The 27,595-nt window shown below is 41.0% G+C and overlaps 4 protein-coding genes across 8 annotated transcripts in view; 2 read left to right on the forward strand and 2 right to left on the reverse strand.

Moving 5' to 3' along the window:
* Nucleotides 1-2,062, reverse strand: part of LOC103470411 (junction-mediating and -regulatory protein-like) — a 19,508-nt gene extending 17,446 nt beyond the window's left edge. The window contains exon 1 of the mRNA XM_008418839.2: nt 402-2,062. Within this exon, the coding sequence (XP_008417061.1) occupies nt 402-1,169 (768 nt within the window). The 5' untranslated portion in view covers nt 1,170-2,062. The remainder of the gene's footprint in view (nt 1-401) is intronic.
* A 1,606-nt stretch (nt 2,063-3,668) lies between these two features.
* Nucleotides 3,669-6,865, forward strand: cenph (centromere protein H). Of its 2 annotated transcripts, none has more exons than XM_008418841.2 (10): nt 3,669-4,523; nt 5,180-5,289; nt 5,368-5,423; nt 5,500-5,545; nt 5,642-5,710; nt 5,789-5,845; nt 5,930-5,993; nt 6,086-6,137; nt 6,448-6,608; nt 6,703-6,865. In XM_008418841.2, exons 2-10 carry the CDS (start codon nt 5,180-5,182, stop codon nt 6,793-6,795), a joined length of 708 nt encoding a protein of 235 aa, XP_008417063.1. In that variant the 5' UTR covers nt 3,669-4,523; the 3' UTR covers nt 6,796-6,865. The 2 variants fall into 2 exon arrangements, with proteins under 2 accessions (XP_008417063.1, XP_008417062.1); XM_008418840.2 differs by having other exon boundaries at nt 3,670-4,523; nt 5,146-5,289.
* Nucleotides 6,866-6,953: 88 nt separating this feature from the next.
* Nucleotides 6,954-10,917, forward strand: dimt1l (DIM1 dimethyladenosine transferase 1-like (S. cerevisiae)). The gene is made up of 12 exons (XM_008418842.1): nt 6,954-7,140; nt 7,878-7,951; nt 8,763-8,849; nt 9,384-9,445; nt 9,551-9,644; nt 9,724-9,773; nt 9,850-9,973; nt 10,063-10,155; nt 10,238-10,302; nt 10,384-10,447; nt 10,528-10,634; nt 10,721-10,917. The coding sequence occupies exons 1-12, from the start codon at nt 7,083-7,085 to the stop codon at nt 10,761-10,763; spliced, it is 921 nt and encodes a 306-aa protein (XP_008417064.1). The 5' UTR covers nt 6,954-7,082; the 3' UTR covers nt 10,764-10,917.
* A 1,030-nt stretch (nt 10,918-11,947) lies between these two features.
* On the reverse strand, nt 11,948-26,248 carry kif2a (kinesin family member 2a). Of its 4 annotated transcripts, XM_008418844.2 has the most exons (22): nt 26,047-26,248; nt 20,904-20,998; nt 19,878-20,000; nt 19,612-19,666; nt 19,238-19,345; nt 19,012-19,050; nt 17,519-17,619; nt 17,318-17,413; nt 17,167-17,221; nt 16,600-16,762; nt 16,409-16,499; nt 16,244-16,307; nt 16,038-16,129; nt 15,822-15,964; nt 15,324-15,528; nt 15,066-15,176; nt 14,923-14,990; nt 14,617-14,742; nt 13,836-13,983; nt 13,239-13,340; nt 13,003-13,138; nt 11,948-12,910 (listed from the first exon to the last, which is right to left on the reverse strand). In XM_008418844.2, the coding sequence occupies exons 1-22, from the start codon at nt 26,105-26,107 to the stop codon at nt 12,825-12,827; spliced, it is 2,268 nt and encodes a 755-aa protein (XP_008417066.1). In that variant the 5' UTR covers nt 26,108-26,248; the 3' UTR covers nt 11,948-12,824. The 4 variants fall into 4 exon arrangements, with proteins under 4 accessions (XP_008417066.1, XP_008417067.1, XP_008417068.1 ...); XM_008418845.2 differs by lacking the exon at nt 19,012-19,050 and having other exon boundaries at nt 26,047-26,247; XM_008418846.2 differs by lacking the exon at nt 14,617-14,742 and having other exon boundaries at nt 26,047-26,247.
* Between the last annotated feature and the right edge of the window lie 1,347 nt (nt 26,249-27,595).

The raw sequence follows: 27,595 nt of genomic DNA on the forward strand, positions 1-27,595 counted from the left end.
AGCGGTACAAGTCAGCGTCGGTACGTGTATCGCCTGCGCTGCTGGAACTGTTGAGAGGAGGGGGAAGGGGTTGCGCCGCGTTTCTGTTTCATTTTTACCCAGGAAGCATATTAGCTAAACCGTGGGAGAAAATAGTCACTGGGACTGACTACTATATTCCATTGAGGGACAGTAACTTTAACATTACATATATATCTTTCTAAACACGCGAGGGCGCACTTTCTCCGTCTATAATCAGACATTAAAGCGACTTGAAACCATTCCTCCCTCCCTGGCACCTCCAGACCCGGGCCCCCATCGGGCAGCCGCCCCCCCAGTCCCCCCCCCCCAATAGCTCCGCACCTACATTGTCACGTAAATAAAATGTGTCACATACAGTAAAAGTAAAAACACTTTTTCACCTCCTGCAGATGTTTCGTTGCCCGGTTGACAACCTCTTCATATCCGGACTGCCTCAGCTCACTCAGACTCTCATAGTACTCATCTGGGTCGTCGTTCTCCGTGAACAGAACCTGCGACAGGATCTTCCATCCGCACGTATCGAGCGCGTGGCCGAGGTACACCTGTAAGCCGTGGCACAGCTCGTCCATTTCGGCCTCCGACACTCCCGGCGGGCCGAACAGGACCGTCCACATCCCGGCTGGCTCCTCCGGAAACACCGGCAGGCAGGGCTCCAGGACGGAGTTCACGGAGCAGAGCTGCAGGTGGATCGCCCGCAGGTCCTGAAAGGAGAAGAGTCCTGCCCAGCTGCAGTCCTCTCTGCTCAGGCTGTCCAGCTCCTCCAGCTCCAGAGAGTCCAACGAAGGGGACAGCTCGTCCTCTCCCAGTATCTCTGCATCCGTCGGAATCTTGACTGGACTCGGTTTAGTCGCTATGACCGACTTGGTTTTAGGGTTGCATGCTTTACTTGGACTCCGAGACACTTTATCCCTGGCGGGACTTTCAGGCCATCTTGTTTTGTCCCCATCCAGGCTGGTCAGTTCCGCCAGAGGGTCCCTGCCGACGCTTCTCCTCTGAACCGTCCTATCGTGACACGTAATGGCAAATTTCCCCTCCACCTCATTCCAGGCGACGATAAAAACAAATTTGTGCTTCTCCTTTTCCTCAAACGCATTGGGGCGAACTGCTACCCATCCCGACTCTAAATTATCCTCCATAGTGAAGGACATTTCTGCCAAGTAATTAAAACAGACTTCCAAGAAACTGCGGAAAACCCGGAGCGCAGTTAGACGGAGAGCATTACAATGTTGAAACAAAATTAACCGTTTCTCTCCGGGGGTACTTATTTTCCTGCGGGGCTACCCTCCTTCGTTTGGGCGGATGGATTTGGAGCAGTGCGTTGTCATTTCCCATCTCTGGCCCACCTGCCTCTAACTCGGATGTCTTCCTGTCTATTTCAGCCTCCTGCAGCCGCTAGCCTTGTTTTTAGCTCCATACACGGACACACGGCAACAACGGGCGGCAGTGTATTTGTGTTTACCACCAGTCCAACGTTAGAGCCGCCGCAGCCTCCGAGCTGCGTCCCGTTATCCTCAATCCCTCGGCTCCAGACCTCCCTTCTTATCATAAAGCACCAGCGGAGAGCTGAAGCAGAAGGGCACATCGTTCAAAAACACCACGCCGAGGACATGCATGAGTAGGATGAATGCGTTTGTCAAACTGCGTTGTCAGAAAGGCCAGCATCTTCTCCAAACTGACAGCAAGTCCGAGTTATTTCTCATTATTTGCACAGAATGGTGCTGCATTAAAGTGCTCTCAGAAATGGAGGACTGACGTTAAAAAAAATGCTCGTTCACATACAATACCAAGCCAGAAGTTAGTGGTTATTTGTCGAATTATTTTATCAGAAATACACCTGTTCTATATATGTTGCTATAGTTAAAAAATCTGAGCGACAGTATACGTCTTAAAATTAAAGACGGCTTCTTTAGGAAGCATTTGAACGCAACAATGGAATCTCGACGTATCCAGTGCACGTAGACGCGCTGACGTCCTGTATTGGATTTGCAGATCATATTCCCTAACTGGGGTCGGAACAACACTGTGAGTCATAAAACATTAAGTGAGAGTTCTTCAGTGACTCTCCAAAGAAATAAAACAAAATAAATAAATAATAATAATTTATGTTAATAAAGCTATTGTTTATCATTTGTTAAACTTTCTCTTTTTCTGCATTCTTGTTAAGGTAACAAGAATCGCCCCTTAGACTTTATTACTGTAACATCTACAAATACTAATATTAATAATACTGAGAGCATGAAGTTCTCATGAACTAAAATATCTGAAAAATGCATGCAATGACCTAAAGATATTTAAGAAAAGATAACAAAATTTATTTAAAATCTTTTAAAATCTATTAATCTGTAGAAATATATAGTCAGTTCAACCTAATCGTGCACAAATTCAGTCACAGACAATCCACATTAATCTCAACTACTAAAATATGAAGTCAGTTCAGCTTTTTACTGAAAAGGCTAAAAGGTTTTCCATCAAGTTTTGTATCGAGTCACTGCAGCATACACTCTTCCTGAATCAGCGTGTATTTTTAACATCTGAGGAAGCATCGGTAACAATAAATAAAGTAGCAACACCAACAGACAGTAATTCTCTGAAACCTTCAGCAGAGACTAGAGCAACCTTTATATGTCAAACCTTTTAAACCGTGTAGCTTTCATGTATATTTGTTTCAGTTTTCTACAGCCAAGAGTTCAATCTGTAGTAACTCCATTACTCAGCATTAAAAAAGTGATGAAGTTGTAAGTTTTTGTAACATTTTAAAGATATTGTTACACAATGCAAAAAATGTGGATGAATATTTCATGTATCCATCCACTTTTTTACACCTTTATCCTATTGGGGCTGGGAGGGGCACTGGTGCCTATCTCCAGCCCTCAACGGGCAAGAGACCAATCATCCTGGACAGATCGCCAGTCCATCGCAGGGCAACACAGAGATGGACAGGACAGAACCCACACATGCACAGGGAGAACATGCAAACTCCATGTAGAAAGACCCCTGGCCGGGAATCGAACCCAGAACCTTCTTGCTGCAAGGCAACAGTACTACTGGTGCAGCTATTTTATGTGGTCATGTTAAAATCATTTCTTTGAACTATATAAACATGTTTCATTGTCAAAAAAAAAAAAAAGTAATTAGATGTGGGTTAATTTTACAACATGTGTTCTTATCTCTCCAGCCTTTAATTCTGATATTGTTTTATGTTTTGTATTTTCTCTTCATCTTTTACATTTTGTCATGTTCCAGTTTCAAACCTCTATATATTTTAATGACGTTTTATGTGATAGACTAATACAAAGAGATGTATTAGTGTGAAGTGGAGGGACAAATTATCCTCCATTTTCATTTTTAAAAACAAATCTAAACAGTGTGGTTTACATTTAAAGGCTTTCTTTTTCTTTCAATCTTTCTTTTGCGTGTGTGTGGTGAGTGGACAGAGATAAAACTGTTCTTTTTTTCTTTTACATTTTCTTTCTCTTATTTCTGTTCCTTTTAATGTTTAAATTGTTATAAGAGATTGGTATTTTTTTGGTGGTTTGACTTAAATAATAATAGTGATAGTTTGACTTAAAAATAATAGTGTTTGTTTGTTACTGGTCGTGTTTTTCTCTGCAGGGATGACGTCCTTAGGGACACCGTCCCTGTCGTTGGGACAGGGAATGAGAGTGGTGCCACAGCCAAATACCTCTGTGGAGCAGGTGCTGTTGGCAGTTTCAGACAAAGTGGGACACGAAAATGTTGCATTCGCTTCTCGTATGAAGCAGGTGCAGGGCTGTGGGTTTGGGATGCAGGGATTCCAAACTTAAACACGTTCAAGTGTTTATGTACTTGGATTCGCCACTCAGTTGTTAGATATCTCTTTCCGTGTTAAACACGAAGAGGGTTATTATATGGGTTATGCACGCTCAGGTCTGATGAAGTGTTTTGAATGTGGAGATGAGGAAATCTGTACTCTGTCCTGGAGAGGGCGCTGTAAGATTTGCTCGAGATTATCAGAAACCAAACAAAACAACACTCACTTCCTGGCGGGATTCAAACAGCAAGCTGCTTTAAATAAACACGGAAATTTTAGAATTATGTAACAAATATGAAAAAGGAGACCTCTGAATTTTTTTTTGCAGTATTGCAAATAAAACGAATTATGATACAATTATAAACACCGAATAAAAACTCGGGCAGAAATTGTTTGAGGATATAGTTAAAGTGTTTAATTTTTCATACATCCGACGGACCTTGAAGGGGCCATCATGCAAACAGAATCCGCGACGCATTAATTGTGAATTTATGACGGACAAGAGCTGTGTTAGTAACTAAGACAAACTTATTCATAGCTAGCAAGGATTCACTTCAAGCGTTTTCTTAATTTTATGTAATTAAATTATTAAAATACCTTCAGTAAAACCTTATTAATTCCTAAGTTGTGATATAATAGCTTGGCATATTGTGAAGCCGAAGTGAGATTTGCACTGTTATAAACGTCAACTCGGGATACTTGCAAAGTTAAGGTGAGATATTTAAGCTAAAATAACAATAGTTAATCGTAGTAATGGTGGTGTCATATTCAGATATCGGGGAATAGTTCCCCATTTTTATGTCTGACAGGAATTTTTTTCGAGAATTGTTACATGCAAACATTTCATGATGCACTAGTCTGTTTTATTTAAAGGATATTCGTAACATACGTAGCTCCAACCACACTTTTTTAACCAGTGGCAAATTGTGTGTAGATGAGCTTTCTGTACGCTGTAAACATTCATTGTGAACAGGCAATTTTAAAAATATTTTTATTAGTTCTATGCAAATAAACAGGATAATCCTCAAGCTTTGAAAACTCAGTTGCATTAAAATATACCTTAATACACACAGGAGTCATATCAATGTAACGTATTTCAATCTCACGGTGCAACACAGGATATAAAAACATCCTGCTAAGCACACTGGTAAATAGTTCCCACTCCTTTTCTTGTTCGGAACCGTTTCTGCATTGGCAGATTTGAACGCAGCATTTGCATCATTATCCTACTAAAAATCACAACCTGGTTTGTAGTTTACTAGCAGATTCTACTAGAAATGGATTTAAAATCTATTCTCTGATTTCAATCCAGTTGATTTATTTATTTTTATCAGTCTTTGGGGTTGGTGTTGGTTTGACATCCCGCAGATGGACAACAGCAGCTTAGATCAGATGGTGGTGACTGTGGGCCAGAATGAGGGTCCAGCTGCCGAGGATTACCCAGCACAGGAAGACACCTCACCAGCAGACATGCTGAGGTCCGTATCCTCTTCTTACCTAATATTTCAACATTGTACTCAATTCAAACCTCGCTGATCTTTTTCAAATTATTTCAGAATCAAGCAGCAGATGGCGAACCAGTGTTTTGAGATGACTGTGCAGCTCAACGCAGGTACACAACCAGACATTTTACTGTGTTATTGAATTGCTACGCTATCAAGTTCACAAAAAGCTGATTTGAAACTCAGGAAAAAGTAAGCGGCCCTGCAGCACATCTCAGGCAGAAAGAGAGCTGTGAGTAATTTTTTTTTTTAAAGCCTCTTTTATTTGGATCTAGAAGTTAAATCAGATGCAACATTAGGAGGAAACTAAAAACTGCCAACATTCCAGGCCAGACTGCGTCTCGGAGCTTGAACGTGTGAAGACGGTCCATTTCAACAGCAGCCTGGCTCTGCACAGGTGAGACTAACCTTCCACCGTTCAGCTTTAAACTGTAGCAAACCTCTGTCGGTGATTTGTCTTCGTTTTGTTCCTCAGAATACAGATGTGGAACGCTATAGGAGAAAAAATGAAGCAGACGGATCCGGATGCAACGTAAGTACCTTCGTAACTTGACAGAATCGCTACTGTTTCGCCCCCGAGATGTTTTTGTTTGTAACAAACGTCTGCTTTTCTTAGAGACCTGAAGGCTGTGAGTGCTCGCTGCATGGCTCTGTGTTCGCAGATAAAACAGCTCCAGATAGTAAGTTTTGGCTTGTGTCATATCAGTTGTGTGGCACAGACTTCTTGAAAAAAAGTGAATTTCATACCTCAGTTTTTCATGCTTTTTAATAGGAGACCAGAAATCTGCAAGATGAAATTACAGAAATACAGAAGGAGAGACTGGGTATGTTGTGGCATTCATCTATCCATTTATTCATTCATCATTTAGTAATTTATTCAATCATCTGTTTATTCTTATGTTTGTCCATGTGGCCGTCCATCTTTACAAACTGTGGTTTTTCACAGGTTCATGTATTTACAGCATTATACCCGTGTAAAAGGTTCATTTGAAGTTTTGCATCATGACCAATGACTTAAAATTTTACCAGAAAGTTTAGAGATTTGAGTCTTAAAAAAGAAAATTGTCAGGAGTTCTCTGGCAGGTTTTATTCGTGTTGCCGATGGCTTACTTTAAATGATATTTGTGTGTGTAGAGATTAAACGACTCACGCATGAGAAAATGAAAGAGACGCAGGAGTTGTTGTCCAACAAAGAGCATCCAGACTCAGAAAAGTACAAAGCGGTGCTGGAGAAAGGCCAAGAAAACCTGGAGATTTATAAGAAGATGGCCATAATGGCACAGAATGTCCTCAGGGTAAGTTACACACACTAAAAAACAAAAAAATCTCTGAACAGCTCATTAGTAACATTAACATATAGTTTCTAAATCTGTTTCTTTCTCTCCTCAGGGCATCCTGTTGGCGTGTAAAGTTAACTGGCTGGATGAGCCAAACCTTCGTGAAATTGTAATGACGCTGGAGGACTTTCCTACCTCTGACTAGAGCAAACATTAATTTATCTCAGTTATATGTTTTTAGTATTGTGCTATTTAATAAAAATCTATTAAACCCCGTTTGGTTTCCTTGCTTTTTAAACAGTGTACATGAGCTCCCACTAGAGGGCAGCAAGGAGCTCCAGGACTTTTAGCTATTCTGTCATTGAAGAAGAAGAAAGGAAGACACGTGTGGCCTTAGTGTAGTTTAAATTCACTCAGTATTTAGAAATTTGGATTAACAAGAAACATACACGAAACATTTTTMCAGCTCTTTGAATAGAATTAAAGAAGGAAATGCCAAAGGTCAAAGCGGAGAAGAAGAGCAGGCAGCACCAAGATGTTAAAACCCAAGGTAGGTTTGTCCGAGCAGTAGCTTGTTAGCTTTAGCATGTTAGCAAACATTGGTCTGCCAGCTGTTGAGGCAACAGAGGTTATGTCAATGCGGACAGATTTGTGTCACTATTGGAGGACACCAACATGTGGCATGTTGTTTCCTTTCTAGAACTTTAATTGTGATATTTACATGATCGTAATGGATGACAAAATGAACTGAAATGTTGCCTAATTTTTTAAGGGATGCCGAGTTCTTCGTTTAGGGGTTCAGTCAAGTGAGGACACTCAGTCACATCTAATCACGGAGATGACGTTCATGTCATTTGACAGTTTTAAAGCTCAGTTCTCTACTAACAATCTAATAAATGTCTTAAGGTGCTGAAGTTAAATTGTACAAACTAGGTACACACGGATGTTTGAGCATCTTTTATTTTGTACTACATTCTCCAAGTGTGTCCATCTATTACACTAACTTTAATCTGTCCACCTGTACATCCTTGGCTCCGTTTATTTTTCTGTCCATCTGTATGTGTAATCGTCTATTCGTCCATTTATCAATTCCTCTATTCACACATCATCCACCTGCCCATTCATCCAAAGGCCAATCTGTCCTCTTCATTTTCCTGTCGGTCTGTGCATCCTTATATCCTCACCCTAAAACTGACTGGGACCTCTGAAAATTTGAGTCAGTAAAAGTGCAAACACCCTGGTGTGACAGATGAGTTCTTAATGAGAAATATTTGGTGTCTGTTGCAGGGATCATGTTCAAAACTGGCATTGGTCAGCACATCTTGAAGAATCCGTTGATCGTCAATGGGATAATTGAGAAGGTATGAGTCTCAGCCTGGTGGAAGGAAACCACACACTTCACTATTGGGTGTTTCAGCTGCTGAGCAAAAAGAATTGAAGCCACAAATCTGTCTAAATCTGAATATTGAAGGCAGAACTTAGGCTGACAAAGGATATTAAAAACTGACTTGTAAAAACATACTTGTGTGAATTCAGGTATATTAGGACATATTGAAAGTCGATTTATGATTTCCTTGATGGCCCCCTTTCACTGACTTCACCTCGTCAAAAACGACTGACCTGAAGAAATTTTAAATTCATTCAAGAGTTCAAGGGATCTTTGCTAAGGCTGGAGTCGGCGCATCAAGAGCCACTAAGCTCATCGAATTGGCAACTAGTGTCTTACTTGGGCTAAAAAGAAATGGAACTGGACAATTGTTCAGTTGTCCAAAGTCTTATGTTTAGATGAAAGTAAAGGCTGCCGTCTGGAGGTAGAGTTGAAAGGGGCATAATGATGGTTGAAATCCAGTGTGGTGTTTCCGTGGTGGTTCGGGGTGCCGCGTCATCTCCCGGTGTTTGTCCACTGTGCTTTCTGAAGTCCACAGTCAATGTAACCGTTTGCCAGGAAACCTTTGAAATTTTTCACAATATTTGAATTATTTTTTAGACATACATGCCTGTACATTTCTCAACTATGAGATTATTCTGATTTTGACAGCGACTAGCATTAGTACCAGTGTGTCCCTATAGCAATGTTTGAGCCTAAAGCAAATGGATCTACTCAACTGGCTTCAGAAACATGCTTCTTTTGTAATTGATTGGAGGTGATTTATAATGTAACTTGTTTTCCAGGCTGCTCTCAGGCCAACAGATGTGGTTCTGGAGGTTGGACCCGGTACGGGTAACATGACGGTAAAACTGCTGGAAAAAGCAAAGAAGGTGAGCATCTAGAGTTTTGTCCCGCTCCATTCGGATGGAGAATGTGTAAAATGAATCGTATATCAAATACAGCAGCGCACGTTTGCACAACTAAAGTATGTTTGTTTTTAGTTCTCTAAAGCTTTTGCTGTCGATCCCGATTCCAGACTGTCGGTATATTCTTCTTTAAAAGCCTTATCTAACCTCGGCATAAACCCAGCTGTTCTGTGAAGGCCTCTGAGGTTTTGTTGGAGAGTTTTAGTGAGCAAACGGCATCAAGACGACCGAGGAACACAGCAGACGGGTCAGGTAGAAAGTTGTGGAAAAGTTGAACAAAGAGTTAGTTCAGAAAACATCTCGCATAACGCTTTTCAGTTCATCATCCAATGTGTTTCACAACATTTTTAAGTCTTTAAGGAGAGCTCAGGTGGGAAGCTGTCAATAGTGGAACCGTTAGCTATGCGCTAAATACATTTGACCGACATGCTAAAGGTTTTATGTTGTGATTCTGTGTTTATAACATAAAATTCCTACTCTGATTTCCTCCTTGTGCAGGTGGTGGCCTGTGAGTTGGACTGCAGGCTGGTGGCTGAACTCCAGAAAAGAGTGCAGTGCACGTGAGTGAGGACAGCAGTCTGTGCTGAAGTCTGCTCTGTGTAGAGTAGAAATCGTCAGATTCATGACCATTCCGAGACCAAGTGAAGCTTTGTTTCTTTCGACAGGCCTTTGCAGAACAAACTTCAGATATTAGTCGGCGACGTCTTAAAGACAGATCTCCCTTTCTTCGATATTTGTGTCGCTAACTTGCCTTATCAGGTAAACACTTTATTTCCTGCTTATGATCCAGATTTCCTCATTCTTATCTCAGTGTAACTTTTGCTACTTGCTTGTGCAGATTTCTTCACCGTTCGTCTTCAAGCTGCTGCTTCACCGACCGTTCTTCAGGTCAGGATGACTGGAAGCTTCCAGCTGAGATGCAGCTGTCTAGTGTTAAGGTTCCTCTTTGTGTTGTTTTGTGCAGATGTGCCGTTCTGATGTTCCAGAGAGAGTTTGCGATGCGACTGGTTGCCCCGCCTGGAGACAAGCTGTACTGCAGGCTGTCCATCAACACACAGCTGCTGGCGCGCGTGGATCACCTCATGAAGGTCGGCTAGGGAACTCTTCAGATCAACGGCGATGCTTTTCAATTATGCAATGTACGCAATGTTGGAAGAATCTCTGTCGATCCTCCCAGGTGGGGAAAAATAACTTCCGTCCTCCGCCGAAAGTTGAGTCGAGTGTCGTCAGGATTGAGCCAAAAAATCCTCCCCCTCCTGTTAATTTCCAGGTGAGCTCCTACTGCCTCTGGTTGGTCTTTGAGAAAAAAAACATTCGGTCATAAATACAACCGTTTCTTCTGAATGTGACAGGAGTGGGACGGTCTGGTGAGAATCGCCTTCATACGGAAGAACAAAACCCTCAGTGCAGCTTTTAAGTGAGAGACAACCCGCTTTACTCAGAAAACTTGAGCTGGTTTCCCTTAGCGGAGGATCTAACAGGTGTTTTCATTTACCAGGTCTACCGCGGTGGAACAGCTGTTAGAGAAGAACTACAGGATCCATTGCTCGTTACACAACATGGTGAGTAAAAAAAAAAACAGTGAAGATCATCTAGTTTCATTCATTTACCCGGTTCAAAACTCATCCCTCCATCTTAACAGGAAGTCCCAGCTGACTTCAGCATCAGCAAGAAGATCGAGAGCGTTCTGCAGGAGGCGGATTTCAACGAGAAGAGGGCCAGGTCCATGGATATCGATGACTTCATGGTGTAAGCTGCATGATCCAAATCTGCACTGGATTTTTCTTGAGTACACGATCCAAGATTAATTTTTAAATTGTTTTTTTTATCCTCAGGCTGCTGCATGCGTTCAACTCTGCAGGAATCCACTTTTCATGAAGAGCTGAGACAGAACTATGAATGGAGACGGAAACAGTCTGACTGATCTGACCTCTCGTAGATGAGGGATAGATTTGCCATAGAACTGTGAATGTTTGGATAAAACATGTCAAACAGCTCATATTGAGCACCATTAAAATCGTGTATAAGGATGTATTGGTTCCTTTTTTTGTCCTTATTTTAAAAGTGTATGAGTGTTTAGCTGACTGCAATTCGTAGAGGGTTATGGAAACCACATGCATCACCTTCCTCATTTTCCTCCTTGTGAAGTTTTTAAAATATGCATCCATCATTTTTTAATCAAACCAGGTTTTTTTATGCTCCCAGAAAATATTATATACAAGGATTAAACACACAGGTTCTCAAAGTCTGAAGTTTGATTTGCTCCTTGGTGTCGATCATCTGGGTAAATATAGAAAAGTGAAAGTACAACGTAGAAAATAGCAATTTTTTATGTTAAATAAAATACCAAAAATTAGAATCAGGGTAGAAAACGGTTTTATCCCCTGTACATTAATCAGTCATTCAAAAACAAAAATTGGGCTCAGAAAAAAATATTTTGTAGACATTTCTGGAGATTTTAAGTCTATCTTGACCATTTTAAAGTATACTTAAGTTAAATATGAATTTGTGGCAGATTTCTGCAGAGCTGGTTTTAAAACGCTTCAGACTACAGCTACTTTCACCCAGTCAAACCCACACATTAATATGCAGATTGGTAAGCAACTCTGGGCTATAAGTGCCTTGCTCAGGAGTACCATTGAAGGGGAGCAGGAATCAAACCTACAACCTTCAAATTGAAAGATTGCTCTCAGACTGAGCCACATTCATACCTAGTAAATAGTTGCCTAAACTAGAAAACAAACGATCCTCATACAGATGGTATTCCCAAATAGTCGGCAGCGAATACTTAAAGTGGACAGTAGGGGGCGAAAGAGTCAAGATTAGAAGGAGTTTGGACTCACTAGTTCCATCTGCGAATAAAAGTCAACATATAAAAATTATTCATTTCAAAGAGATGGAAATCAGGCACCCGAATGAGTTTAGATGCAAAAAATGTTTTTATTATAATTTGCCATAAAATGTGTTTCGTTTTCTCATGCAGCTTTGGCAAAAATATAATAAAAATGTACCAAGACCAAATAGGATGTTGTGCAGCACAGACCACGTTCAGAGGGTCCGTATTAATAAAATGGAAGTTGTTCAGTTTATTTGGAGAACATGTCACAGAAGTCATTCAAATGAAACAGGATTTTCATTTTTTTTTTTTCCTAACTCCCTCCAGCATTACATCCAGTGCAAACGCTGAGAAACACCAACCAGTTGTAGGTCAGTGGTCTTCACTATACATTTATCAACAGTTCTTCTTAGTTCCTTTTTGTAAACACAGTTAAACGGGTGGAAAATGTCGGAGGCGGTCGTCGCCACGTATTGGGACAACATGGCACAGACCGAACGAAGCAAGCTACAGTTAAAAAAAAAAACCCTCTGAGGAACACGAGGAAACAAAGACAAACGAGAGCTTCAAGGTTTCTCCTCAACCGCTAGAAACTCAAGAGTAAAACAGAAGATATCACTTACAATGAAATACGACGTCACAATGTGAACCGAGGACCGCTAAGCAGAGGATAGATAAACTAGCATAGAGCGCAGCATGCAGGCATGTCAGCCAGAACCAGAAACGCTGGTTTTGTGTTAAAACTTCCGAGTTCAATTAGAATTTCTTCATATATCCAGTCAAAAGAATTTAGCTAAAAGTATAAAGAAGTATAAAAGAAAAAAAAATAATTTAAGTACACAGAAAGAAAACTAAACATTCTTCATGGGGAAAAAAACAAAAACATCTAAAATGGAAGGAAAAACGATTCCCTTCCTGAAATATAAGAGTTAAGAGCAGAGTCAGTCCTGTTAGGAGAGATCAGAACAAATACAGTTTGTTGAGTCTGTTGCTGTGTTAAATAGTCTTTTTTATTTGTCTTCACAGCTGTTGGAGACAGCCAGAGTTGTGCCAAACATCTAGTGGTTCTGCTTCTGAACGCGCCACCTAAGCGTCCTCGGCCTCTAAAGAGCTCGTGGTCTCTTGGGGTTGATCTGCTTACTGGCTTGCTCCTCCTCCTGAAGTGTAGAGCGGAATGACTTCACTTTATCTGTTTTCAGAGAAGAAGAAGAAAAAAAAAAAAGACAACTTGAGTCAGCTTTTTCTCTCCCCCCTGCTTCAGTGTTCATGCTGCAGTCACACCTCTGAGCTCGGTGAGGATATCTATTTTCTGGTCGAGGATCTGCTCCAGCTGTGTGGCGTAAGACTCCACGTCGTAGTCCACCTCCTCGGTCATCTCCAGCAGCACCTTCTCGTCCTCCAGCCACCGGATGGATTCCTGACCCCCAGGCAGAGACAACACGGCTCAGACTCGAGAGTTTTTAAGTGAGGAATCAAAACGTGATCAGCCGAATCGGATCGTTTATTCTCGTTTTCACCTGGAAGACCGCTCTGTGGTCCTCCAGAACCTGCTCCTCCATCTCAACCAACTGGGAAACGGCTTCGTGGAAAGTGAAGAGCTGCGGAGAAACCTCTTCCTCCTGGAACATTAAAGCATCATTGGCATTTACATATAGAAACACAGAAACATACATATAAAATTAGTCATCACAAATAATATACACTCCCCTTAAATTTATTCCCATTTAGTCAGATTACAAAACCTCAGCTTGCTAAAGCTTCTAACTCCGCAGCCTGTTGGCTACGTTTTAGGTTTACAGTTATGTCAAACGGTTCACGGTGAAATTTCCAAAGCTGGAGATATTTCAGAACCTAACCTTGCAGTTCAACCTCAAAACTGGCATTTCTCATCAGTTTGTGGTTTTAACCTGACAACATGGAACAAACATCACAGTTTAGATGCCGAAGGACGTTTTGGTGCGACAACAAATAATTTAAGAAATTCCATTTTCAGAAATGTTTGTGCAACTTCTTAGGCAGTCTAGAAGCTAAACACAATGAGTTTGTTTTGTAGGTGAAATTTAAAGAATTCGCATCGTCTTTGCTGTGGCTCCGATCTTCCCTGCGGGACTTACATTCTGCTCACAGAGCAGTTTGAGGTCGTCTCTCTGCGGAGAGATGCTCAGCCACTCCTCGTCCAAAATGTCCAGCTGGTTGACGGCGTGGATGTTGGGTCTTCCGCCCTCCAACACCTGGTTGGGGTCAACCGTGAGCTCCTTCACCCTGCGGGAGCAAAAACAGACGACTCATCAGGTCCAGTTCTGCTCTGAGGTCAGCTTCTGTTTCGTGTAGTTTATGGAAATAATTATGGGTTGAAAGCATTTATTATTTGCTTATTATTACAGGGTTATTACAGTAGCAAGGCCATGCAACGATATATATGTATATATATATTAAAAAAAAGTCTCAGCCTTCATAACAAGAGTTTAAAAGCTAATAAAAATCCAACGAGGCATCATGGAGGTAATGAGGGATTACTGCCATGTCCCTGACCGATAAGTACCCAGTTAATTAATCGGTACTGAGAGCGGGATTACCTGCTGAGAGCTGGCTCAAACAAAAAGCTCATCCTGGCTGCATTACCAACAGCTAACAGTGAAGCTTTGAGCCACATTTTCATTCTGACTTCACAGCTTTCAGCAAGCCATGCAGATGTCACAACTACTGACAACACAGAACAAAAACCAAAAGACCAGACGGATGTGTGATGACGGTCAGAAATCACCAGTTGGAAATAATAGTGAAAGCGCAAATGCAATAGAAGTAGGGAAAAAAAAAAAAAAAAGGTGATGGGCTGGTGAAGCGACAGATGAGTTGTGATTTTATCAGGAGGAGGAGGAGCGTGCGGTGTTTGACCTGCTGGGAGAGGTCGCAGCAAAGTCATCGAACTCAAAGGTATTGGTGGGCGAGTGGTCAGGGCGACTCCCCTGACCGCCCTGGGAGAAGGGGATGTCTGACGGACTAATCCCAAACTCCTTCACTCTGAGTGGCGGCGCCCAAAGGAGCAGAGCGAGGGAGGCGGGAAGGAAGGAAGGAGAGAAAGCAGGAGAGAGGAGGAGTAAGAGAGAGAGAGTTGCAGATCAAACCGACAGTAGAAAACACACCGGCAGTCTGGACTATGTAAAGAAGGTAGAAGTGCTAATCAGGCTAAAATCCTCCCACCTGTTGGCGTAGCGCAGCGTGTTGAGCGTGTTTTCACAGGACGTCATTCCAGGAGAGATTGTTGCAATCTGTGGGGATACGGTACATTTAGATCAACGGGGATTACAGAGAACGGCCAATGTGGACACAGACGACGAGCTGACCATGCACGTGCGAGAGTTCTCCCCGATGAAGGAGTCTCTGAGGACCTGGGTGAGCTTACTGGCTCTGAAAGGAGTGTGTGGTTTGTTACGGCCAAGAGCTCGGATGCACTCCTGAAACCAAACACAAACGACGAGAAGAAATGAGAGGAATACCGTTCGGGGTGGGGGAAAAAAAAACAAAACAAGAAAAAAAAAAACTGCATGAGCCTTTCAACATATTTCACGCATGATTGCGTCACGGTCGCACAGACCACGGACCTTCAGGGCCAGCAGGCTTTTGTTTATCTCGGCTCCCTCCAGACGAGTCTGCCGATCGGCGCTCGATGTGTCGGCGCCTCTCTCGTTCCCTGCGAGGTCGATGAGCGAGAACTTCCCGTGCATCTTCCCCTTCCGTCGAAGGATGATCTGGAACACGGCGTGGCTCCGCGACGAGTGAGCGTTGGCCGACGTCTGCCCAGATGTTCTGGGAGGAAACGGGAAGAAAACGTGTAGGGATAATCATCAGATCAGCTGCTAGTAAGCAAACCGAGAAAGGATCAAGGAAATGCTGCCCCTTCAAGTTTCAGGTTAGGTTTGTTACAAACAAGAAGCTCAAAGTATTTGAATGGGATAGACCAGTGTAGTGGTGCATAACTGTGAGCTAGCAACGCATTGAGGTTTGTGGTTGTAAACTGGGTGTGTGCGCATTTACTGCAGGAGCCTTTAACAGACCATAATGCATCAGCCTCCACCTCCAACACCCCAGCCCAGCTCTACCTGCAGCTGTTTCCCACTTCAATAAGTTTTAGGACGTCTTCTGTGCACTTGACTTCCTTCTCCTGGAGCCCCACCACCTGCACCTGTTGCTTCCCGTCCTCCAGCACCCTCAGCTTAGCTTTACGATTCAGGAGGTCGAACACCTGGAGATGCAAACGCAAGAGTCAGCTTTTGGGCAGCGCAGGACGGTCCAGCAAACCGTTAAACAGCTCTTACTTTTCCACTGTAGATTTCAAAAAAGGTTGAATAAACTTGTAGATCCAGCTTCTTGTAGTTGGCTTTCTTCAGCATTTGGAAGACATCCCGGGCTGCGCAAAAGGAAACGCAACATTTGAATCCGTTTGATGTCAAAACAGTCCAAGTTTGTTTCGTTTAATCAATTAAAGGATTAAAATGAGTGCTCAAAGATGCCTCGTGCTTACCTGCTAATGCGTAAATTCCTTTAGAGCAGTCTTGGTTCTTCCCAGAGAAGTCTCCTCCCATCGTCTAAAACACGGTAAACATTTGAACAAATCTCACTTAAATATCCCGTCCAAGTTCTTCGAAACGTTTCTTTTTCGAACAGGTTCTCGCCGCTTTAAACTCACGTGTGTTTTACCGCTGCCTGTCTGACCATAAGCAAAGCAGGTGGCCATGCCCCGCTCAAAAATGGTCTCCACTAAAGGCCTGGCAGTAAACCTTCAGGATGAGACAACGTCGCGGACGTCAGTGAAGACGAGCCGCTTTTAGGACACGCACAAAACACACGGAGAGCTGGACGTCACACTTCTTCACAAACCTGTACACCATCTCGTTGCTGGAGCCGTCGTCAAAGGCGTAGTCAAAGCGGAACGTCTGGTTCTCCAAGTAGCGGGTGAGGTCCACTTTCTGCTTGGGTTCATGGACCATCACCACGTCCTTACTGGGGATGGTGATCACGTCTAGGTCCTTCATGGTCAGCTCTGGAAGCCAGCAGAAAGCAGCAGCATGAACGGCGCCTTGCAAACATCCGTCAAAGATTCTCACTTCCACGGGTGTTTTGTTGGAATTAAACACAAAATAGGGAATACTTGATATGATAATGACAGTTTTCACACAAATAATGTATTAAAAATGAGAACATCCCAACACAGCTGCTAAGTCTGTGGATATAATTTGGGTTCAGGAAGGGGAAAAAGTTGCTCTTTGGTCTCATCTGACCACAGCAACCTCTTCTTCCCACTTTTCCATGAAGATTTTATGAGTGCACAACTAATAGTGGTCCTGTCTGCAGATTTTATTGGATCAAACTCCAATAAAGTTCGCTGAAGTTTGCAACGGTAATGTGGAAGAAAATGGACTGGTTCGCTCTAAACTACGGCCGCACCTTTTTTGTTGAGTGGACGTTTCCTCACACAAACACATATTCTGTGCTCTTCGATCTACAAGGAGGAAGAGATAAAGATTTTAAATGAGTTATCGACAACCTGCAACTTTCAAACAAAAAAGCAGCAGCAGCAGCTCTGGCTTCTGCTCACCACATCAGCAGTGGTCAGGGGCCGGTAGTCCAGGCTGGCCCGGAAATCTCGGATCATGTACATGATCTCATAGTTGGGGATGGTGGTATCCACCTCCTGGAAAACAACATGGAGATCAGGAATTTAAAAAAACAAAAACAAAACGCTTTACACATAAAATGTCATTTTTGTCTGCAGGAAACTGATTGAACGCTGCTGCACCTGAGCTCGTTTCTCTCTGAGCTCCTGCTGCTGAAGCCGGCGCCTTTCTCTCTTCTCCTGCAGCTTCTCCACCTCCTTCACGCAGTTCGACTTCCTTCTCGCTGCCATTGGGAAAGAAGAAACGGCAACACCTCCGGTTTTAAAACGACGCATCAGTGGCTTGTTTATTTCACCACTTTTTCCACACTGGTGGCATTCACAAAACTAAAGGGAAACCCTGCACAGCAAAGCTGAAGAGTGACAGTGCAGTGGCTGGCACACCGTGTTTCCACCATTAAACACTAGCTGCTTTCTCTTCGTAGCCAACAAAAGGCCTTCAGAGAGTCCAAAAGCCTTCTCTTGTTACGTCTGCCTTTAATCTGTTCTATCAGACACAAAAGAACTGGAAGCAATAAGAATGTTTCGTTTTTATTCCATTCTTTCATAACTTATGCTAAATAAAACTGTCTCAATAAACACGAGACCAACCTGACTGTTACCCAAAACTCCCAGCCTGATTAGTGTTGCTTCAGATCAATCAGAAACAATTAGTAACCACAACAGGATACATGTTAGAGAAATGTGAGTAAAAAACACTTCAAATTTGACCAAAAAAAAAAAAAAACAGTTTGTGATCAACTGGTTGGCTCAAGCTGCGATACTGCGCTGGCCCCCCTGCTGGCTCCAGTACCACTAAACCTAGACTATGAGAGCAGGAGGATTAATAATCTGCTCTAATCTGCGAGAAGATGATGAGCTGGGTCAGTACCAGGACAAGAAAGTCGGAGAGGAGTGCAGCACCACGCGTCGCCCAGTTATTCAGACCAATGGAAAAGAGGCTGATGGGTAAAGAAGCAAAACAGAGGAGGGGGGGGTCCCGTCTTCCTCCGAGTCCAAACAGTGAGCACTTTCAGTGAGGTAACTGAATTCACTGCAAAAACACTAAATATTAAAGAGTTTTGGTCTAGTTACTACTGCTAATATCATAGTACACTGGAAATAAGACAAAACTAACTTCCAGTTAACTTTTTAGCAAAAATATAGGAGCTTGTTTTAAGTTCCATAATGTAACTTGTATGACAGAATTGTCATGTTCCAACGGCAGATTATGTCACACGTGACCAGTTCTATCTCATCAATATTAAGGAATTACTGACCTAAAACAACCTCCTATTACTTGATGAAAAGTTACTTCTACTAAGATGTTTGCACGAGAAACCAGACGGAAAATACTTGGTAAGATTTTGTGTTTTTGAAGTCTAACAGTGCGACACAAGCATCTTCTCCATGTGTGCATGTGTGTGACTCAGCAGAAATCAGCGCAGCCAAACAGCAGCACTGATGTCCTCGTTTTGCTCCCTAATACCCAGAAAGCTTAACCGAGGCACGGATTGGGTGGTGCTGCTTCATCTCCGCACCACAGCTCCCGACAGCACGCTCAGGTTCTAGTGGGGAAAACTAACAGAATCACCACGAAGCACTGAGGGCCGGGGTAACGAGCAGGAGATACATACACAGCTGTCCAAGCTCCTTTCTGGACATCAGTGAGGATTCTGTGATAAATGTGATCGATAAAATATGAAGAATTAAGCTCTGTCCCATAACCAGAAAGCGTCTTAACGTTTTTGATTAAAATACAAATGGATGCAACACATTTCATTTGCAGAAGTGATTAAGTGCTTTTGGCAAAATGAGAGAAAACTGTGCTGGATGGGAAACCGTTCTGCTTTGTCCGTTTACCGTTCTGTTGCTGCTGCTGCGTCTGAAGCTGAGTGGGCTGCTGGACTGGAGGAGGTGGAGCCGGATCCGGCTGCTGAGGCTGTAGCGGTCTGGTTCGAGTCGGAATCGCTAAGAGCAAAAAGTCACAAAATAAATCTATGCGTTTACATTTCCTGTGTTTAAAAAAAAAAAAAAAAAAAAAAAAAAAAAAGTTTTATTCCAATCACTTGATTCAATCCAAAACTTTCAAATGGTCTGACAACATTTTGAGACACGAGTTATACATGTATACAACATGTTAAAACTTTATAGCGACTCTTTAAAACACAGTTGGATATGCGGTTAAGTATTTCCACTAGTTATACATAAATGCAGTTTAACAGTCTGAAGCAAACCTCTGTTGTCCTTGGAAGGAGTTTCATTTTTAGTAGGTGCTATCGTCCGCCGGTTCTGTAAAAAATTAAATAAATAAATTAGATACTCCAAAACAAGACTACACAAAATTATCCAAATGACACTTGGATATCCACAAACAAATGTTGTTAGGCCCTGCAACAGTGATTGCAAAGCTGCAAAAAGAGTATTTTAACAGAAAATAAGAATATTTTGTACTAAAGGTTTTTTTGTTTGTTTGTTTTTTATTTGGTGTTACAATATTTACCTTTGCAATTTTGTTGACTTTAGCAGATGTGGGTGTGGGAGGGGGAGGAGTCTCTGGGCTGGGGGCAATCTCCTCATCTGGTGCTACGTCTGGATTAAGTGCAAAAATACTCTCCAAATCGATCTACAGTACAAAAAAACAGTACATGTTTAGCCTAGATGAGCACATGCCAATTATTTAATTTTTTTGACAGTGTACAATAACACATTACTTTAATACAATACACATAAATACAGAAGAGGATTAGGGCCACTGGAAAAAAAATAAAACAGTTCTGACTTTAATCTCAGAATTCTGAGGAAAAAAAGTCAGAATTCTGAGATTAAAGTCAGAATTCTGATAAAAAAGTCAGAACTGTTTTTTTTTTTTTTTCCAGTGGCCCTAATCCTCTTCCGTACATAAAAGCACAAAAATAGAAATAAAATTAAAACTAAGCCAAATGTAAAAAGTGGACCTCAGTTTGATTGTGTGAGTCGTGTCTCTAGTCGAAGGATAGAAAAATAAAATATCTGATGTGTTTGGACACATTTCCACAGACATAACAAACCCTTCTTTTTACAGAATACGCACATGAATACTAACATACTCAACTACTTTATTTGCATGGATTAATTTAACTTTTTTTTTTTTAGAGTTAAATGGTTATGAAAAAAATAGGAATAAACAGGAAAAACAAAAGACGAGGACAATAAAAATGTTAGTTCTGAAATTACACTTAATTCAGAACTAACATTCTGAATTCGCAGTGAAAACATTTCACTGCGATAAACATCCCGGGTACTTGACGAACAGAACAGCCCTCCAGTTAAAAATGATGGACCCGTAACTTAAAAATAAAAAACAGGATTTGCAGGTTTACATGCAGAAGGTGACGTTCAGTGGGATCTCAGGACGTGCAAGAAAGTTGCATAATCCTGGCAGCACTGGAATGCCTCAGGATGCATTATTCATCGCAATGGAAAGTCAGAGCCTGCTGGGGACACGGCTCTGAGAGGCAATAAATGGCTGGTAAAGTGGTGCTTTTACCTCTTTCCCTTTTGTGTCCCCGTTTTCTATCCATTCCACTGTGACGCTCTCATTGTCCTCATTCATAGACGTCACCATTGCCTGATGTATACGTCCTGGGAAAAATGGGAAAGAGTAATAATCATAAGACAAAGTCGGGCTTATGGTTTAAGTTGGGTCAAAGGTAAAGCATTTACCTGCATTTCCTCTGGTATCAAATATTAATTATAAATCTACACTAAAGTTTGATTACCTCTGGATAGATGTGCTTCTGCGAATGTTATTACCGGGAAAGTCGAAGTCACGGACAGTGAAAAAATAACGAGAGTGTGAAGTGAAACAAATTTAATCCTGAGACAAGTTTAATAATTATTTTTAACCTAATAGAAGACAGAGGAGTGCGTTTTATGCGCGGCGGGCCGCTGTCATGTGAGAGCAGGAAAACAAGCTGGGGCTAATTTCAGTTCTTTCAGCTTATGAGTGTCTGATTAACAACAATTAGAGCCACAGATAACGGAGCAGAGCCCAGCTGCTGCCGGGCCACAGGCTTCTCTCCGCCCCCTCTGTCTGTCTGTGGTGGAACAGGAACAGCTGTAAGGAGCCGCTTTGCTCCTCGCCTCTGTGGATGTGACAGCACGCTGTAAGCTCCCCTCTCTCAGCCCCAGGAAACACCGTGTTCCAGTTATTTATTATTCAGATAAAGCTCAGAAGCCAGCGAGCGAAGATGTTTTCGGTGTTCCCAAGTCTTGTAGGTCCGACTGATTTAACATGCCCTCGTTATTTTCCTCTCAAAACAGTAAAAAAAAAAGATCTACTTGTAATCACCCCCCCACACCCCCGTTTCTGTTTACTGGGGACTAGAAATCTGCTTTCTAAATACAATTTCTGCATTTTTAACATATACGATTGAAACAAACTGGGGAAGATGTGAGTAACCTTAACAGGAGGTTCTACCTTAAATGATATTTTGCTGCTTTTCCAGCCTGAGCGACAAAGATACGCGACTGCTTTCCGTCTCTGCCTGGAACACTTTCACTGAAAAACACACACCTTCCTAAAACTTTGGACGCTGTGAAAACCAAGTGTGCGATAGTGAGGACCAGCAGACGTGCTTCAAATATAATCTTGAGTAACGTAAACTTTTAAGAAGTATAACAAATAATAATAAGCACAACAAAATAAAAAATATCAAGTTGAGCAGTCTGAGTAGTCTTGCCAGTGGTTTTCGCTCGTGCCTTTATCACATGTTCAGACTCCTGTAATTCTCTGAATGCAAACATTGATTAGTCATTTTTTTTAATGAGGCAACTTACAGGAAGTAGGAACGTATAAATCCCGTGTTGGACTCGCTCCACCCGCTTCCTGTCCACTACAGGATTGATTAGGATTTTATTGCCGTTTTAAAGGTTCCCAATTGTCTGGCCCCATATTATCGGCAGGAACAACAATAAGTCGACTCTGTAACACCGGGGTCAAACTTTTGACTTGGCAGTAACTTGAATCAACATTTCATTTTCTGTATCTTTTTATATTTATCCCTCTCTTTTATGTAATAAATATGTTAAGTTTTATTCTCATATTTATCCCTCAGATTTTTTATCGTTTTTGTTTGCTCTTGGTTGTGTTCAATCATCACTGAATAGCGCTTTGATGCACTTTTTCTATGTTACGCGTTTTATAAATTAAGTTGAAATTGACTTAAGTACTCAGATTTTTTTATCTTTGCTGTTGCCAAGGTCACCTGGAAGAGGAGGCAGTTGAGCTGACCTGAATGTTTAATACTTTGAGGCGTTTTTCAACAATTAGCCACTGGGATGCCTGAAAATGGATGAGTTTGGCAAAAGGTGAAAAAGTTTAGAAAAAAAAAAAAGAAAAAAGATCAATTCACTCAGCTTTGCAGTTTTACTATATAAAATAAATACTTGTTGCCTGGTTCTTTCTCCAAAGCTGTTTTTTGACATGATTTATGTTTTTCTTCTGTAAATCAGACCATACATCTATAATATCGATGCATTTTATTACCAATGATGGCGAGTGTTCTGTCACAACATGTATTGCAAAATTTATGCATCAAAATCTAAAACACTTTAACCAATATATGATACTGTCCTTTGGATTAGATAGATAAGAAGTTTATTTAAATAAATTTCCCACAAATCAATGCGTCTCCTCCAAACTCAGCACATGTTTGAACAGCCATCAAGAAGAGCTGCCTTTACTCTATGTGACAGGACTTCATCTCTTTGTTAAACAAAAAATAGGGTCGATTTTATTTCGTTTATAATAAAAGTTTTACATGTTTAAGACACAATGTGTATATAAAGCAAACCCAAAGCCTGGTGATTGTCATAAACAGAAGAAAACTTAACTCGGCTGCACTCAAGAAGTCTGTGCAACCTGTTAGCAGAAATGTGTACGTTTTTTTTTTTTTTACTCACAAATCTGTAGTGAGTGAAAAACATTTTGTCTTCAAACACATGCCTTCCAGTGAACCCATCACTAGGATGCACAATATATTACCATTTACATTGGTATTGGTCGACATGAGTCACTTTTTAACATATTGTTTCTATAACTATAGATGAGGACAGGAGAAAAGATCGACCAGTAAAAACAGGATAATTTCTTCTTTCTCCTTAGAATGCAAGAACAAAACAACGTTGCTCGTTTTGTTCTTCACGTCTCATTATTTTTAGTATGTCTACTACCCCAAATATTGTTATACTTATGCATGTGTGTGATTAAGGGCGCTCCTTCTGTTATTATATATTGTTAATGAAACAAAAAAAATGAATAGACTAAAGAAATTCTAATCAAATATTACGAGGAAGACAATATAACCACAAAAATGTAGTGAATGCATGCAGAATTAGTTTGAAAAGTAGATATATAAAGTGTTTGATCTATAACCAGTGACGTCGTTTTCCACCTTTGTGACCTGATTGTACATCGGTGCTGCTTTTTTATTCATCTGGTCACCATGTGAAGAGCATCAAGCGCACAGCGTATGCTCTTTGAGCGACGTTGTACACCTGCATGCTCCGGATACGAGGCCGGGAAGCAGCACATGATGAATTTTAAAATCTTCAACCTGTTTCTATTTAAGCTAAAGATGCAGAGCTTGAACATAATCAAACCCTTTGCATGTATTTTCTGTGACTAGGAAAATTGAAAATAATGGTGCCGGTTAATTAGTTTTGTTTTTCTGCTGTAGCTTGTCCCTCATTTGCAACTAAATCTACCCATTCAAAAACTTTTTTTTTTTTACATCTCTTTTGATGTCACATAAGGTAGTTCGTTGATACGAGTTGCAGAGTCATTTTTATTTTGTGCATTAGTGTCATTTCTATTCATTTTAAGAGGAAATGAATGTATTCCATTTATTCTGAATACAAATAGTGCTTATTTGTATTCTGTACACAACTTCTGGGAAGCATCTGAGCTCTAGCAATGTGACATAGATTTTTAATGTATGGACAAAGTTATTTTATAAAGATAAATCACACGGCCTAGTCGATGTTCCACTACGAAGCTGGAATGGAAACAACGATGATATCTGGCAGGACACAGAACTGCTGCCAGCCAGACAGACTTGATGAGCCCGGCGCTACCATTTAGCACCGCGGTACCTGCAGTATTCATTCCAGTCAACAGCGACGGGAAGAAATAAAACCGAAAGATCACATCCCCGTGTAGCCACAGAGACAAAAGGTATTCAGGTGAACTCAAGAGTTCAGAGTTCACAAAGAAGTGATATTATTATTAAAATATGCAGTCTAGAATTGCTGCACATCTTCCTTTATTTGATTTTCATCAAATTGAAAAAAGTGCTTAAAAGTGCAAGCTGTAATAATAAAAGAATGGCCAATACTTGATAAGATCATGTAATGTACTTTAACATTTATTAAAAAAATAATAATATAAACCAACTAATAAACTAACAATAAATAGTTACTTCCATGGCATCCCTGTTTTTTTATTTTATTTTATTTCCCAGTCTTACTTATATGAGGAATCAACATGAGGCGGAAAATAAAGTAGGGGTGGATAAGCGAGAGTCCTGGCAGAAACAGGAACAGATGGGGTGGTGGCTAATAGCCTGAATCTGGCTCTAGTCTGGACCAGCCCTGCCACAAACCCTCAGAGAGAGGGCAATCCCTGCTCTGGACACAACGGCTACTAGCAGAAAGCAGTCACATATACTACCCCTTCTCTTCAAAACCTATCAGAAAAGAGAAAATGTCTTAGATGAATGGAGAAATAAAGACTTCAATTATGAAAGCAAAGTTTGCCAAGGAGTTCCGTTCACTGACTGCATCAAGGTTTTGTTTGATTTCATCTTGGTGTTGTGGCAAGACTTGGATCTGCTTATTTAAAAGAAACATCTTACTCAATGCGGCTTTTTAAAGGCACTGTCGTCACTTTTGATCTAGATGTTAAAAGCAGGTGTGTCCTGAGAATACGCCTGTCTATTGTCTTGTCAGTGCTGAACATGGCATGACAACGTTTAGGGAATGCCTTATTTTACTTTTGATCAGTAATGTTTCCAATAACAACGAATTCGCATGCTTACCGGATAATTTTTGACCTAAAAAGAAAACGTTAAATAAATATGACACCCCAAAATGGGAGATGATTTTATAAAATAAGAGCTTAAGTTTGACTCCAGTAACTGATGAAGCCGGGAAACAGCCCAGTTAGCCGTTAGGCTAACAACTAGCTAATGCCGCTCTCAGCAACGATAATAAGTTAGCAAGCCTAGCTTGCCTAAATATAAATATTTATCAAAATACATTAGTATGGCTCTAAAAACACACGTAATTTACAGATATATTATGATTTTTTTATTTCTTCTATTGATGTTATTAAACGATAACATTTTACAGGTGCGGCAAAAATGTCCTAAATTGATCCAGACGTTTGCTAACAAAGATAAGCCTACTCCATTCAAATGCCAAGGCCGAGCTGAAACTCGCCGCCCAACCTGTCCTGGCGGCTTATGTTTCCGTCTGGATGTGGCTAATGCTAAAGCAAACGTTAGGCTCTGCGGCCGAGGCTGGGGAACAACGGTTGCTATATTCAACAGACCCACAGCAACAAAGATCCCCAAACAACTAAGTCCGACAAGAAGAAGATAAAAAGAGCGGACAGAGTGACAACTTACCATCACTCCGCTTAATCTCCACGTAAGTACCGACGACTATCTTCCCAAAGCCTGACGCCATTCTACATCACTTAAAAATAACAAACACAAGACTACAGACTTAATGTAAGCCGGGAGAATGCAGCGCCTTTCGGTGTTTTAGGTTTGGGAGGAAGATGCAGGGGCAGATTACGTAGCTACCAGGACTGCTTCCATTATTTCCGGTCCGGTATTTCAAAATAAAACACATCAGAATTGGACTCTGTTCTAATGATTGTATACTTGTAGAATTTTCACTTTTGACACTGCATAACAACAAACTACAGCGTATATTATCGAATTTTATATATCAGACCATCACAAGGTAGATTAGCCAGTTTTTTTAAACAAGGGAGATCATTTATCAGAAAAGCACAAAAGAAGCCTGCAGTAAATCTGAAGGAGCTGCAAAGAAACAGTTGAAGTAGGTGAATATTCAGGCTTTGGCCCTATAACTTTGACTTTTATGAAAGAATGACAAGATTGTTGAATTGAAAAATGTTTATTTAGCTCAAAGCATATTTGTATATTAGAATGGCCCCATCAAAGTCCTAAATTTAGCTGAGAATGCAGTACTTGAAATTCAATATTCACAGATCTTCCAATCTCTTGAGATATTTTCCAAACAAAAATGGGTAAAAGTATCAGTCTCCAAATATGGTAGATGTATACTTCTTAAATGTCCAAGCAAAGCGTCGACTCAGAGCAGAATGCAAAGCACATCACACTTTTCAGATATTTTTATTTAAGAAGATTAAAGCCACATACACTCTTATCAATTTTGCAATTACGTACAACACTGTGTTTGCCTTTCACAAAACATCCAGTTAAATAGTCTGTAGTTTGCAATGATGCTACAATATGTTGCTTCTCATATTGTCACTACAGACAAGAAGTCCTGTTCAGATGTGTAGATTTGGAGGTTAGTGATGGGGTCATTGCAACAATGAAAATTTTGTTGTTTTCAGAAATAACAAGTCAAAGTGGAAAATAAATCAACATCTTGTCACTCACCAACCAAAGCACAGTGGATTAATTATAAGAAACACTGTCCCATTTTAAATAAGAACATTATGTTTAATTACCCACACACATTATTCACCCATGCAATACCCACAAGATATCTCTGTTCATATCGATTATTATTCTGCACGTTGATCCTACCTCAGTCCAGTATTCAGCAACACAGTCAGCACACGATCTGGACAGCAGTTTAGCAATAAGGCCTCCAGAGTCTGGACTTAACCGACCCATGTCTTCATCCATGTGGCTCTGCACGTACTTGCTTAATGATTCCAGTATTTCTATGAATAGTGTTTTATCTTGGTCAGAGCATGGGCAGCCAATAGAAGTTGTATGTTCTCACCATACATATGTTACCAACTTATTTATGTGATGGAAATACATTTTTTAATGTTGGATATCTCATGCTCCTCTAATGTCTCCCACAAATTTACAACAAACGGACAGTTAGCTTGAAAATAGCTTAAAAGAAATTTAATTTTCTTTTAAATGTTTATTTAGCTCAATA

Source organism: Poecilia reticulata, linkage group LG9, assembly GCF_000633615.1.
Source record: "Poecilia reticulata strain Guanapo linkage group LG9, Guppy_female_1.0+MT, whole genome shotgun sequence".
Taxonomy (NCBI): Eukaryota; Metazoa; Chordata; class Actinopteri; order Cyprinodontiformes; family Poeciliidae; genus Poecilia; species Poecilia reticulata.